The 12,387-nt window shown below is 51.5% G+C and overlaps 1 protein-coding gene across 1 annotated transcript in view; it reads left to right on the forward strand.

Annotated features, from left to right (window-relative positions):
* Window positions 1-12,387, forward strand: part of Ttc26 (tetratricopeptide repeat domain 26) — a 102,770-nt gene that overhangs the window by 18,922 nt on the left and 71,461 nt on the right. The window contains exon 3 of the mRNA XM_077671292.1: window positions 1,819-2,036. Coding sequence (XP_077527418.1) covers window positions 1,819-2,036 — 218 coding nt within the window. The remainder of the gene's footprint in view (window positions 1-1,818; window positions 2,037-12,387) is intronic.

Below are 12,387 nucleotides of genomic sequence, written 5' to 3' on the forward strand. Positions count from 1 at the left end.
ACGAGTTGGGGGGCAGAGCACTAAGCAAAGAATCGCGAGAAGATGCGAAAGCTGCACAGTGGCAAGTGAGGTACTTGAGGTCTGAAAAAACATTCTGCTGGCAATGGGGACAGTACGGAGAGGCTGGAGAGTCCAAGTGCAACCATTTCTGCAGTGTGGAGGGTGTAAGGGCAGCATCAGCGATTGTCTTGTTAACAAAGACTTCTGCGGAACGGGGTAGGGTGGGGACAGCAAGCAGGTAGCCCTGCGGAGTCTTCTTAGCATGCTCGCACATTCTCTAGTCCCAAAAGAAAGCTTAGGTATCTAGCACTTTTCGAAGCGAGGTTTGCTTTGCCTCTCCTCCCTATTTTCCGGGTGCGGCTTCTCGTTTCCGGGCGTACCACTGAGTTTTATCTCACACCAGACAACGCTGACCTCCGTGCGGGCGTCACGACGTTGCCGTGACTGGCTGGTTGTTGTGACAGATGGGACTGGTGCCCGTTCTCTGCTCGTGAACCTAATGACGCCTAAACAGCGTGCTCGCCAAGCCACGAATGTACGCTGTCTTGAGGTGGTGAAGCCAGGCGGGCGGCCAAGACAGATGTCGAGCGTCGTGATTGTGCCTAGAAGCAGCGACAAGTAGAGCAACTCACGCGTGTCAGCCGCCTGATGTGCGGGGCTTCGGCTGGTCTCGTCGGGCAGCTCGCAACGCGAACGCCATTGCAAGCCTTCCTCATACTAATCGCCCAGATTTAGGGGAAATCCCCAAGGTGGAGTAAAATTCCACGAAGGAAAGTTTGACATCTACCTCTATGAATCTTACGCCACCTTGGGGATTTCCCCTAAATCTGGGCGATTAACACCTGTCCATCACTGCGAGTTGTTGATCAATTCGCTCTCGCGCTACAAACTGCTAGCCTCCTGGTTAGCTCAGTCGGTAGAGTGACTGCTCCGGCTAAGCGGTGGTCCCGGGTTCGAATCCTGGACCAGGACGAATTTTCCTTCAACTGCGAAGTTTCTGAGAAAGATGTACAGCTTTATTTGCAGCCGCACGGCTGCATAGAGGTGGATGTCGAACTTTCCTTCGTACTTCCTCATACGGCGTTTCGTTCAGTACGCACATAGGGCTGCGCTTTCTTTTTACAATGGGCAGAGCGACGGCACCGTTGGTTTTCACTGGAGACTTTGACATCGACCTCCGGAAACCGGCAAACCGGAGGTTACCGGCTTTCGTGGAAGGCATCTACGGCGTGGATCTTCTTAGCTATACACCTATTAACTCATCACGGCCGTCGGCCGGGACTGCTAATGCGATTGACCCTGTGTTCACCAGGGGGATTGAGACTTTGAACGTTTCTCGTTACGAAACGCATATCTAAGCGCTCTCGGCGCACTACCGGTTGTTTTGGAAAATCAACAACTACGCTGAGCACAATAACGCCCTAAAATGCAGTGGGCGTTTGTTTTGCTATTTACTTGCCTGAAAGCCTGGGCTCCGTCGCGAATTAATGCACGGCCCATTTCTTGACGCGCGGGCGACCGAATGTTAAGTAATAGACGCGCCCGGAACCATAATATTCTAGAGGCTACATCTGCGGAGAGCGACGCGTTTTCCCTCCCTGGAAACCGATCCGGCTGCCGCGGTCAGGAACGCGCATGAAGGTTGCAGGACCGGTTTTACACAGGGGACGAACGGATGCGGAAACGCGTCGCTCTCCGCACATGTGTTTGGTCCTCAACCAAGGAGTGGCCTCACCGAGTGAAACCTCCAATTCGTGCGTTACTCCTGCGGGTGCTCTCGCCTCCTCCCCAACTCTTCTTCTCCGGCGGGCGCTGCAGGACGTGTGGAGCTACGTGGCGTGCTGCCAGTTCCACCTGGGCCTGTACCGCGAGGCCGAGGCGTCCGTGCTGAAGGGGCCCAAGAACCAGCTGCAGAGTCGGCTGCTCTTCCACCTGGCTCACAAGTCGGCCGACGAGAAGCGCCTCATGGCGCTGCACCAGACGCTCCAGGATATCCTCGAGGACCAGCTCTCGCTCGCCTCCATACACTACCTCAGGTGACCCCCCCTCGTCTCCTTCCCCTCCTCTCTGCGAATTCACGAGGAAATCGCTTTGGTGACTGGCGGAATGAGCAGGCGCGCCTCTCTGAAACGCGACGTTTACACCCGCACGCATCCAACCTGCTAGATGTTTTGCCGCGCCCTGTCGGAAACTGGATGGCTCGGACGGACATGTGTCCCCCGCTTCAGTTTAAATCTAAACAGGCCTCGATAAGGCATACGTTCGGCATTCCAAGCACAACGTTGTTTCCGAGCGTCAGCTCATGTGCTTTTAAAATACTTTGTTTCCTGCAGAGGGCGAGAGCAGTACAAGCGCGTCGATGCTGCCTCAAGGTTCTCTCGCGCACTTTCAAACACTAAGGAAACGGTCAATAGTTTCTGGACAACATTACAGAAGGCAGTCCGGGCTTCCCTCAGGTCCGACTGTGCACGCGCACTTGCGGCGCGAAGGCTCTTTGGCTTCTTCGAAGCCCAGGTGAAGCCGTTCGTGCCGATTGTGTGGGTCAGACCAATGCAAAGCGAGAGTCTGCCTACGTGCGCGGCAGAGTATTGCGTTGGTGTCATTGTGCTGTTAAATTGGCTCTGGCGACAAAATGCAAGTTTGGTTTATTGAAAAGATTGCCTCATTAGAATAACACTGACCGCACGTTTAACGCAAACTTTACTCAGGTGGGCTGTATAATGAGGAAAACAGGGAATAGTCATACGAATGACTAGCGACGTTTTCGCCTTGAAGTGATGGCGTATTATGGGCAGCTTGTTGCGGTTGGCTGTGGCGGACAAAACCCACCACCACTTAAACAAGAATTAGGAGCTTGTAACGAACTATTTGCTCTGAAACGTAATGCACATTGCTTTTATAGAAGTAAGAATGGTGGGGTAAATAATGACATTTTCGAACAAACACGAACATGAAAGGTTTAGTGCATACGGCGCGCACTATGCCGGCCGACAGAGCACAGCCATCGGGGGCGTTCGGTTTGTATGCCGCGACACTGGCGAACTCGCATAAGCGGCACTGGCACTTGCGTGACCCTGCCTGTCGAGTCATAAGTAATTCTTCACGATACGATTGATATCAACCGTGACTATAAGCGAGGTGTCAGTCGAATGAGAAAGAAAAAAAAAACTCCCACCCCCCCTCGCGGGAACCCCTGTGTAGATGCTACGCATAGGCGGAGCGGCGAAGGGACCGCGTTTTATAGCGCGCATAACGTTGAGGGGACTGCGTAAGCCGGTCCCAGTCGATGACGACGTTGGCGTACTTGTAAAGCGGCGTGGACTCTAGGTGTTTGAGCCAAGCGTGGATGTTGCTTCGCCGGAGAACGGCACACCGGTTATATGCGCAGCGCGCCCGAAGGAGAGGAAACCGCGGAAGAGGGAGTACTGCACATGCGCCGGCCCCAGCGCGTCTGCCGCGGCTATGACGCAACACAATCCAACACAATCCACTTTAATCCAATCCAAATCCAATCCAATCCAAGCCAAGCCAAGCCAAGCCAATCCAATCGAATCCAATCCAATGCCCCTCGCGAGAGAGTGTTCGCTATCGGAGAGAAGGGGTGAGCGGCGGAAAGCACAGCTGGCGCGGCGAGGAGAATGGGGGAGTGGCGGACAACGCCACCGACGACGACGACGCCGGAGGGACAAGGCGAGTGAATCAGATGCTCTGCATCTAAAACTGTGGGCGGACAGCGGTCATTGAGCGGTACTGTTGCGCCATCTGTGAATGCAGATGGAAACCTGAATAACAAGAGACACATTTCTGGCGTTGGAGGCAGTCGTGGTCAACATACTAACTTTTGTTTCGTGTACCCGCTCTGGTAACGTCACTGTCAACGTCACGGAACGCACGTGCACCATGAGAATTAAAATTTCGGCTGAAATCGTTTATTTCTCAGTGAACAAAGCACCGCTTGCTGTCGAACAAGCGCTGAGAGCACTCTAAAATACCAACTCCTTCAAATAAAAAGTTGTTTTGTCTTGATGGTCCCTGTAAATTGTGCATCCAAAACAGCCCCATTCTTTGCTACCGTATAGTACTGGCAGTACCGTGAGAGTGTGACGGCCCTGAAAGAACCCTGGCTTTACCGCTCGTCGCGTATGCGGCGGCACTCAAGTTGGGGCTGATGAAATGCCCGCGCTATAATTCGGCTTCTCTTAGCAACAAACATTGCCTGGCCCCCTTCGTCGCTTTGTGAGGATGTTACCACGGGAATTTCGAAATACCTGGAACTGCATTTTAAATGACGACAGAAAAAGTCGAAAGAAAACAAATGAAGGAAGCTCACAATACCGCGCAGGACTTCAAGGTAGCGAAGCTGTACGCAACATGCAGGAGTGTGTTCCCTCTTCTTCGCCTCACGGTGTTGTTTAAGGATGTTCGTCATGCTCCATCGCACACGGCTCTGCGCGCATGTCGCTTTCCTTTGTCGCGCGCACTTATCGCTGCAGCGGCGGCGTCCTCGCCTTTTTCCGCCAGGTTGCGGCACGGGTCCCGCGTGCTTCTCTGTTTCCTCCTCGCCCATCTCTCCCCGCCATCGGGTGCTGCTCCAATCCCAATCCAGGCGCTTGCGGAAGGGGGTATGGTTTGACCTCCAGCTCTCAAGGTCAAAACTGGTCACCCCGCGAAGACTGCCCGAGGTAGCGTACTTTAGCTTTCGCTACAAAAAATCAGGCAGCACGGTGAACAGGAACCGACTTGCCCACCACTCGTAGAGAGGCCCCCTTTAAGGTTATTCACCGACTGCGGGAGAAATTCCAATCGGGAAGCACAGTTCTGGCTTGCTCTTTCCATTATGAAAATCCCCGTCACCAATGTAGTGGGAAGGAAGAATGTTAACATAATTTGTGCCTATCGCAAATGGAAGGGCATCACTTGCAACACCTTGAACCGAAACGGTTTTCCTGAGAGTGCGCTGAACCGTTTCAAAGCGGAATTTTAACAGCGGATCTCTTCTAAGGCCGCCACAGACGACAGTCCCTGCTGGTATCGTATCACGTTCTCTCTACAGCGGGCTACTTGACCGAGCAAAAACCGGTTCCCAGTAAAAGCATAAAAAATGTCCTAGAGCCGTTCAGTTTCCATAAACGCGATGAGTTATATTTCCCTCGAAAAGATGTCTTCCTAGCAATGCGATTGTGCTTAGAGGTGAGGCAGACTTCAAGAAAGATCGGTGTAAGCTTTGTTTTTGTAAGCGGGCTTTCCCTTTTTCGGATTTCACACTGATGCCTGGCCATCCACGACGGTAGTGTGATTGATAAAAACGGCTCTAACTCTTAGGCTATCAAAGGTCTCCCGAAAAAAATTGTATGTCTATTAGACGCTAAGACAACATCTACCATTAGGCCGAGTTTTATTTATTTGTCTTAATAAGGTCACAGTGAAGTTGCAAACGTCACTCAATTACTGTCTGGTGTTAGTACGTGGTCATCTACGGAGAGAGTATGGTTACAGATAATGGCTGTATTTGCTGTTTTACCTAAAAATGACAGTTGGCCGCTAATATAACGCACAAAAAAGACGCCAGAACTGAACGTAATCTTCGTAAATACAACCGCTGTTTCAGCGGACTTCACACTGTGTGAAGGTTGACAAGCAATCGCTCTACATCGCCTATTCCTTTACCTTCAAAATAACCCGCACTCGAGCGCTGTTTTCACCTATACCGACTGTCTATCCCTACTTCTTGCTCTCGAAAAGCCCCTCAACACATCGGACACTATTCACCAAATTCGGAACAGCTGTAGATTATTGGTTTCCTCTGTTGCCGACTTCCTGTTTCACGTTCCTGGACACTCTGGTGTGTGGGGAAACGACCTTGCCGACTTCGTTGCCAAAGCTGCGAAGACCGTGGGCGAGGAGGTGGGAGCGCGTGTTTCAAAGCACGTCGTAAGGGAGAGGCTTTTGAGGGCTGGTCGGTAAGAGTGGCAGCAGCGATGTAACACTGAGAACGCTGACACTGAGTTGTTTCGCTGGGTTGCCAGCGTGCCCGCTATACCGCGCTGCTTTCCCCCGCCCAGACGACTCGCCCACATAGTTACCGGAAACGGCCGTTTCCCGCACTATTTTCACAAGATCGACTTGCTCCCTGAAAACACGTGTTTTTGTGGACAGCTTGTTGCTTCAGTGAGCCACTACCTCCGGGATTGCACTAGGACAGCCTCGATTATAACCCGACTTAAACATGTCGTCCGCTTGCCCCTGGAACTTCCACATCTGCGACAAGCCCTGGACATTTCTCGCGCCGTGCAAATCCTCATCGAACTCGTCGATTTTGTGAGCAAGAACATGCCGGACGTTTCCCGCTCATCAAATGGGCTCCGAAGCGTTGTGTGTTGCGTGAGGGTGTAGTGCGTGCCTCTGTGATCGTCAGCCCTCGTTTTCGGCCTTTTCTAATGGAAGTTAAGGTGCTGTGGGTGGTTTCCACCTGTGCTGAAGTGGGCAGCTTGAGCTCATCCTCAGATCATCGCGGCGCTGCTGTTCTTCGGTGTGAGCTTCTCTGCAGCCGGACTCTGTGGTGGAATTCGGAAATACGGATATTGCCTCTAGCAGCTGTGGATGTTAGAGTTTATGACTTCTTAAAACTGCAGTGTGGTGCTCCCGTACTTTTTTCGTGTTGCGATTTTCATGTATTTTGGTGTTTTTATTAATCGACTAATTGTTTTTTTTCCTTGAAATTTACATTTTGGGCGCTTGCCCCTGTTCATTTATATCTAATTGGCTGCAAACTTGCCATAGCTTTGCTGGTGCGGTTGTTGTTCCTCACTTTTTCTTGTTTTCTTTTGGGAGGGGGGGAACACGGAAAGGAATTGGAATTGGAAGTTCGCAGCCGGTCACCTTTCGTGCCTTTGGACTGAAGCAATCCGGCACGCGTATGCGCAGTCGTGTCCCGAAACGACGATAACGTAACGTACAGCGCGCAGAACACACATTTAGTTGGACGTCCTGGGCGTGCGGTTATTCGGGGGCGTAAATCGGAGCGTACGCTCGTGTCCGGATGCACCCAGGGACAGTTTTATTCAGCGTTTTAAGTGCGAATGCACTTCTTAGTCGAGCCTACTTCGTCCGCCGCCGTCCGTCCGCCGCTCCGGCGCGGCAGGTGTTATCGGGCACCTCCTCTCCCCTAGCAACGGAGATGAGCGCGTGTCTAGCAACGGCGCCGGCGCTGCGGCGGGGAGCGGCGGGCCGGCGCGCGGGCAGGCGCGGCCAACGTTGGCGCGGCGGCCTCGGCGGCGGTGCGCTCCTCCTCTCCACTCTCCCCTCCTCTCTCCTCGCCGTAGCGGCGTGAGCTACTCTCCTCCTCCTCTCTCCTCGCAGTTTCACTGCGAGCGTGGGCGCCTCCTCTCCACTTCGGGCGGGAGAGCGCTCGCTCGCTTCGCGTGCGCTTCGTATTTCCGACGCGTGATACTTTCTTTCTGTATACTTGTGTGTGTGTGTGTGTGTGTGTGTGTGTGTGTGATCTCTCTCGACTACTCATTTACATTACCGGACCGCGCAATCAACTCGTGCATTCGCACTTTCACATTCTCCCCCTCGGGGAAATGCGGGGGAATTTTTTTGCAGGGTACGCCAATGCTCCCGGTGCAACATGATGAACCGAGTTTGAAGTACCCAAAGTTGCCCCTTGCACGCAACTGTAGAAGCCGAGATAGCGAGTTTTAATTTTGGTCAGCGAGTTTTTAACACGAAAGTGTTTCTATTCCCGGATACACGAAGTTTTCGCTGACGTCATATCCGTCATGGAAGTGACGCCAGTACAACGAAGGAAGCCGCTTGTAAAGGGTGCACCCCTGCACACAGGGTCTTCTTGTGGGGAAGCAACCTTTAGTACTAAAGAGTACCTTATACTTAGGGTTGTTCGTTTTCGGGTTTTAAATTTTAACACGAAAGAGTTTTATGCCGCGATGCCCAAGATTTCACTGGCGTCATATTCGTCACGGAAATGACTCCAGTGCACCTTTGCCGAAGTGACCCGCCAGCAGGATTTCACTCACCAAGCACACCCACAACACAGCCGCCGACCCGTAAATCATGCGCAGCTGCAGATTTCGCCGCACATTTCAGTTTCTTGTTTTGTCGATTCCTATGACAGAGGAATCAACCGCAGTTTTTTTTTTTAAATTCAGTGCCCTAGCCCTGGCTCCGATTGTAACCTGGAAATTATGATAAAGAGACTCTCTTCCCTTGATGCTCATCTTAAGGCCGAACCGCATGGAGCGTTTTTCGTGCGTCGGCGTTGCGCGTGTGTTTTTTCGACGCCCGCGTCGACGAATCCGCGCCCGCGGCAGCATCTGCCGTGGCTAGATTTTGACGCGCGTCGCGCGCGGCAGTGGGAGGAGCCTGGCGACTTGCGCCAATGGGGAGGCGCGCGCCTCATGGCGGCGGTTTCGAAGCACTCGAGACAGCCGGCTGGCTCCGCCGGGGATGTTTAGGCTTACCACCCCAGCAGATATTGAATAGGCGCTTTCACTAGAGGCACGGATGATGTTTTATAGTACCGTTTTCACCCACATTATAAGCTCCTTCACCGCACAAGCAACTCCGTTCGTGCCTTGAGCGGCATTTGAGAGAGCGCTTAGAAGCGGTCGCTCGAGCTCCCGACATCACTTCGCTGCCGAAGCCGCCGCCATGTTGCCGCCGCCGGCCGCGGCGGCGCAGCGCGCGGGTGGTTGCGCGGCAGCGTCGTCGCGCCTGTGGCGTGCGCGACGCGTTTTCGCGAGCAGAAAACGCTCCATGCGGTTCTCGCTTCAGAGGCACATACCATATACCCGTCGTGATCTTTTCGCTCATTCAGGCAGAACCAATTTTTTGAAGCAACGAGTACTGCTCGGCGTACTCTTTTTATTCAGCACTGAAATAAGCCAGGCCTCTGACAAATACTGAGCATAGCACGCGATGCGAATGCGACGCGAAGAGTTGAACAGCAGATAGCGTGGCGTTGCGGTTTGGAGATTCGCCTGCACTCGGGTGTGACAATTCAACAAATTATATACGAAGCATTCAAATTACTCTGATTTATGGAGTCCAACTACCAACCGTTCGCACTTCACAGGGGTAGCGCGAAGCTCTGGGCTCGCACTCGAGGGAGCGGCGACGGCAAAAGTGAACTGTATTAAAGAACTGAGTAAGTCAACTAATGGCGGGATATTGATTTGGAGGGCAGCAGCGCAGTCAAATTATGCCCCCCTTCTACAAAAGTGTTGGCCTCGGGCCTCAGTTTCCCAGCCACCGACCATTACAGTTCCACGACGGCGGCTCAGTTAAAGCCTATTGAGTTCTTCATCTCTGCTCCACGGCGAAGCTTCGTCATTTATTTTTGTCCACTAATTGTAAAAGGCGAAGGCACATATTTGTGGTAAGATTCCGGCGGCACGTTTCCAGCCATCTGCGGGACGTCTGATTGCGTATTCTATGGCTTAGCGGATGTCGAAACCTGCGTGAAAAGTGTTTGCCATGGTGTTGGCTGAGGGTTGTGGAATACCAGCTAAATTCATCAAGCCCCCGATGTGACGCAGAACTTTTTTTTTTTTTTGGAGAGCTGGAATCATGCACCCTTGGTAACAAGGCATAAACGTTCCCGGACGACCTGGGGTGTTATGCCATAAACATCACCTTGTATATGTAAGTCCAACTACGATAAAGGGACCCTGAACTGGTTTGTAAACATTGTGGGATTACTTCCGCAAGTTGTAGTCTGGAGTCCCTAGGCCACGTTTCGACCCCTCTGGGTGCATTTACGCGACTTTATTTAGTAAAAAAATCTCTGCATCTAAATTGCCGATTTTATACGATGTTTCGTATGGCGCTTACTCTTGTGGATTTTGCTTGACTGCGCCTACTGCTGGGCCCGCCGAGCCTCCGACATATAGTAGCCCGGCCGCCGGCGGGTCGTCGCAATTTATTTGCTCACTTAAAACTAAGCCACGACAAGGTTTGGGCCCGGAAGAATGTGGATTTATTTTGTTATTTTATGAAAAGCCCATGAGGTCAGTGTAGCGTAACGCTTGTCCTATGCAACACGTATATTCGCAGACGATGCTTCGCTAACTTCGCTTCACTGGAGCTGTCAGCTGCATATGCCTGCGCGACTGGTACGCTAGTAGAAAATCTAAGGCCAATTAAAAGTGGGAGAAGATTCAGTGAAATTAATATAAGTTATAAAGAAATAAAATTAACCAATACTCTTTTTGTAAAGCGTAAAACCGAGTAAGGGGAAGCACTTTTTCCGCAGGACGAGCTGGCGCCGCGGTCACCAGCATGACCACACATTCGCGATCTCTTTTTCAGCCCAAACAACGCAGTCGCTAGTGATAAGATATCCTAGGGGAATTGGGGGCGAAAAATTTTTTTCTTTAGGTTTGATACATCGACACGCTTAGTGATAACATTGTTGCGACAAAAAGAAATGTCTATCTCTTGGTCGGACAATTGCAGCTTATATTAACTAGAAACCATTGATCATTCATGTGTAGTGTGCCGCGATGCGATGTTTTTCAGGGATGTTTTGCAACGAACTGTTAAAATAGATATGCTTTACGCAATGCGGTTCTTGCCTTTTCGAGAGACTACGGCAGTAGTTCCCTATGGCACATTCTTTGTGATGGGATTGTATATCTTGAGGAAGTGCTGCATGACCGACCGGCATGAGCAACCCCGATGCCACACGAAGTATTTTTTTTTTTCGGGAACAGACTGCGTTGGTGCAGGGCACGGATGCGGCGGAAAGTGACCCACAAGAGTGGCTGCACCAGTTGGACGCGCGTATCTGTTGCCGAAGTTTTGACGGACGCCTTATTGTAGCCGCTGTGGCGTTATTCTTCTTGGATAAGTGCCGAAATTTGTACTGTATAATAATTGCAAGTTTTCCATGCGTTATGCAAAAAAAACAAAAACAAAAAAACTGCGGTATGGACGCGTCTGAAGCCCTAGATGAAATTCAGCGTAAAGTAAAAAAACTGCGCAATTTTGGACGGCCACAAAAAGAAAGGAAACACAGGAAAGGCGCCAGCCGTCCAAAATCGCGCACTTTTTTCTTTACGTTGAAGATGCACCACCTCGCCCACCAGCAAGTTCTTCTAAATTAGATGCAAGGCATCCTAGGAGCGGGTTCAAATCTTTCTTAAATTTGTTTTTTTTTTAGTTGATTTCGTTTTGCATACGTAATGTTTTCTTTACTGCATTTATCATTTTGCGCTGCAACCTTCACTGCATTACGAGCGAGTTTGGAGACTGCGTGCGCACAGACACTGACGCGTTGGCGAGTTCCCGTTGGCGGGGTGTTGACACAAGCACCGAAAGCTTGAAGGTACAGTGCCGAATTCGCCGACTGTCGGCCTTGTGCGAACGCGCCTCTTACGACACAGAAATGAGCCAGGCAAGGCCCGAAGTTGTGGGCGAAGCGCGGCTCGCAGTTGATCGTCTCCGATTGCGCAGCAGGCGTGCAGCCACAGCGTACGCCTCAGCTGGTAAAAGCTACGATTCTCAGAGGGGCTGGCACCCTTATCTGAGTTATTGAAAAGCCAACAACGAGCGCCAACCACCGACAACGTACGGGACGCGAAGCTTGTTGCTGCGCGGAACCGAGACCGAAACAAGATTAAATTCACTCTCCGAAAATAAACAACTGCAGTACTATACATGAGCTTATTGCCAATAGTACTAACACTTCTCCTAAAAAAATAACATTGAAACACACGCAAGTGCGTATGTATGGAATTTAAATTCTTGGACATCGTCCAATCACATCGCAAGACGAATCCTCGTCAGTGTTGCACAGTCGCGTGCGATTTGAAGGTAATCGCACGAGCTTCGACCGATAAAGACGATAACGCCCCCGCGCGGCCTTTTTGGGAGCGACTGGGACCTAGTTTACGCATTCTCCTCTCTCTCGGTTGCTGTTCCTTCAAGCAGTGATCACTCCCGCGGCCAGTAAACCACTTTTTCCGCTTTGTGGTGATCTTGTGTGGTTGCAATCACGTGTGCGTTTGGTTATCGTGAGCAACGATAGCACCCATTGTTATAAATGTCCAGTATTTCCCGAGAATGCGTTTCTGCGCACCCTTTCGAGAACTGCTGTAAAATACGACAAGTGGAACGTCGTCACTGGGTGCGCGATAAAAAAAGAGGAAGAGGTTATTCATTGTGCTGCTTGCTGGAGTGATGGCTGCTGGAATAAACAGCGACCGAGGGAGAGAAGAATGCGTAAACCAGGAACCAGGCAGACTAAAACAACCCGCGTGCGGGCGTTATATTGATTGATTGATTGTGGGGTTTAACGCGCCGACGCAACGCAGGCGATGAGGCGCGCCGTAGTGGAGGGCTCCGGATTAATTTTGACCACCTGGG

Source organism: Haemaphysalis longicornis, unplaced genomic scaffold (genome assembly GCF_048455015.1).
Source record: "Haemaphysalis longicornis isolate Haplotype H1 unplaced genomic scaffold, Haemaphysalis longicornis Haplotype H1 scaffold_5, whole genome shotgun sequence".
Taxonomy (NCBI): domain Eukaryota; kingdom Metazoa; phylum Arthropoda; class Arachnida; order Ixodida; family Ixodidae; genus Haemaphysalis; species Haemaphysalis longicornis.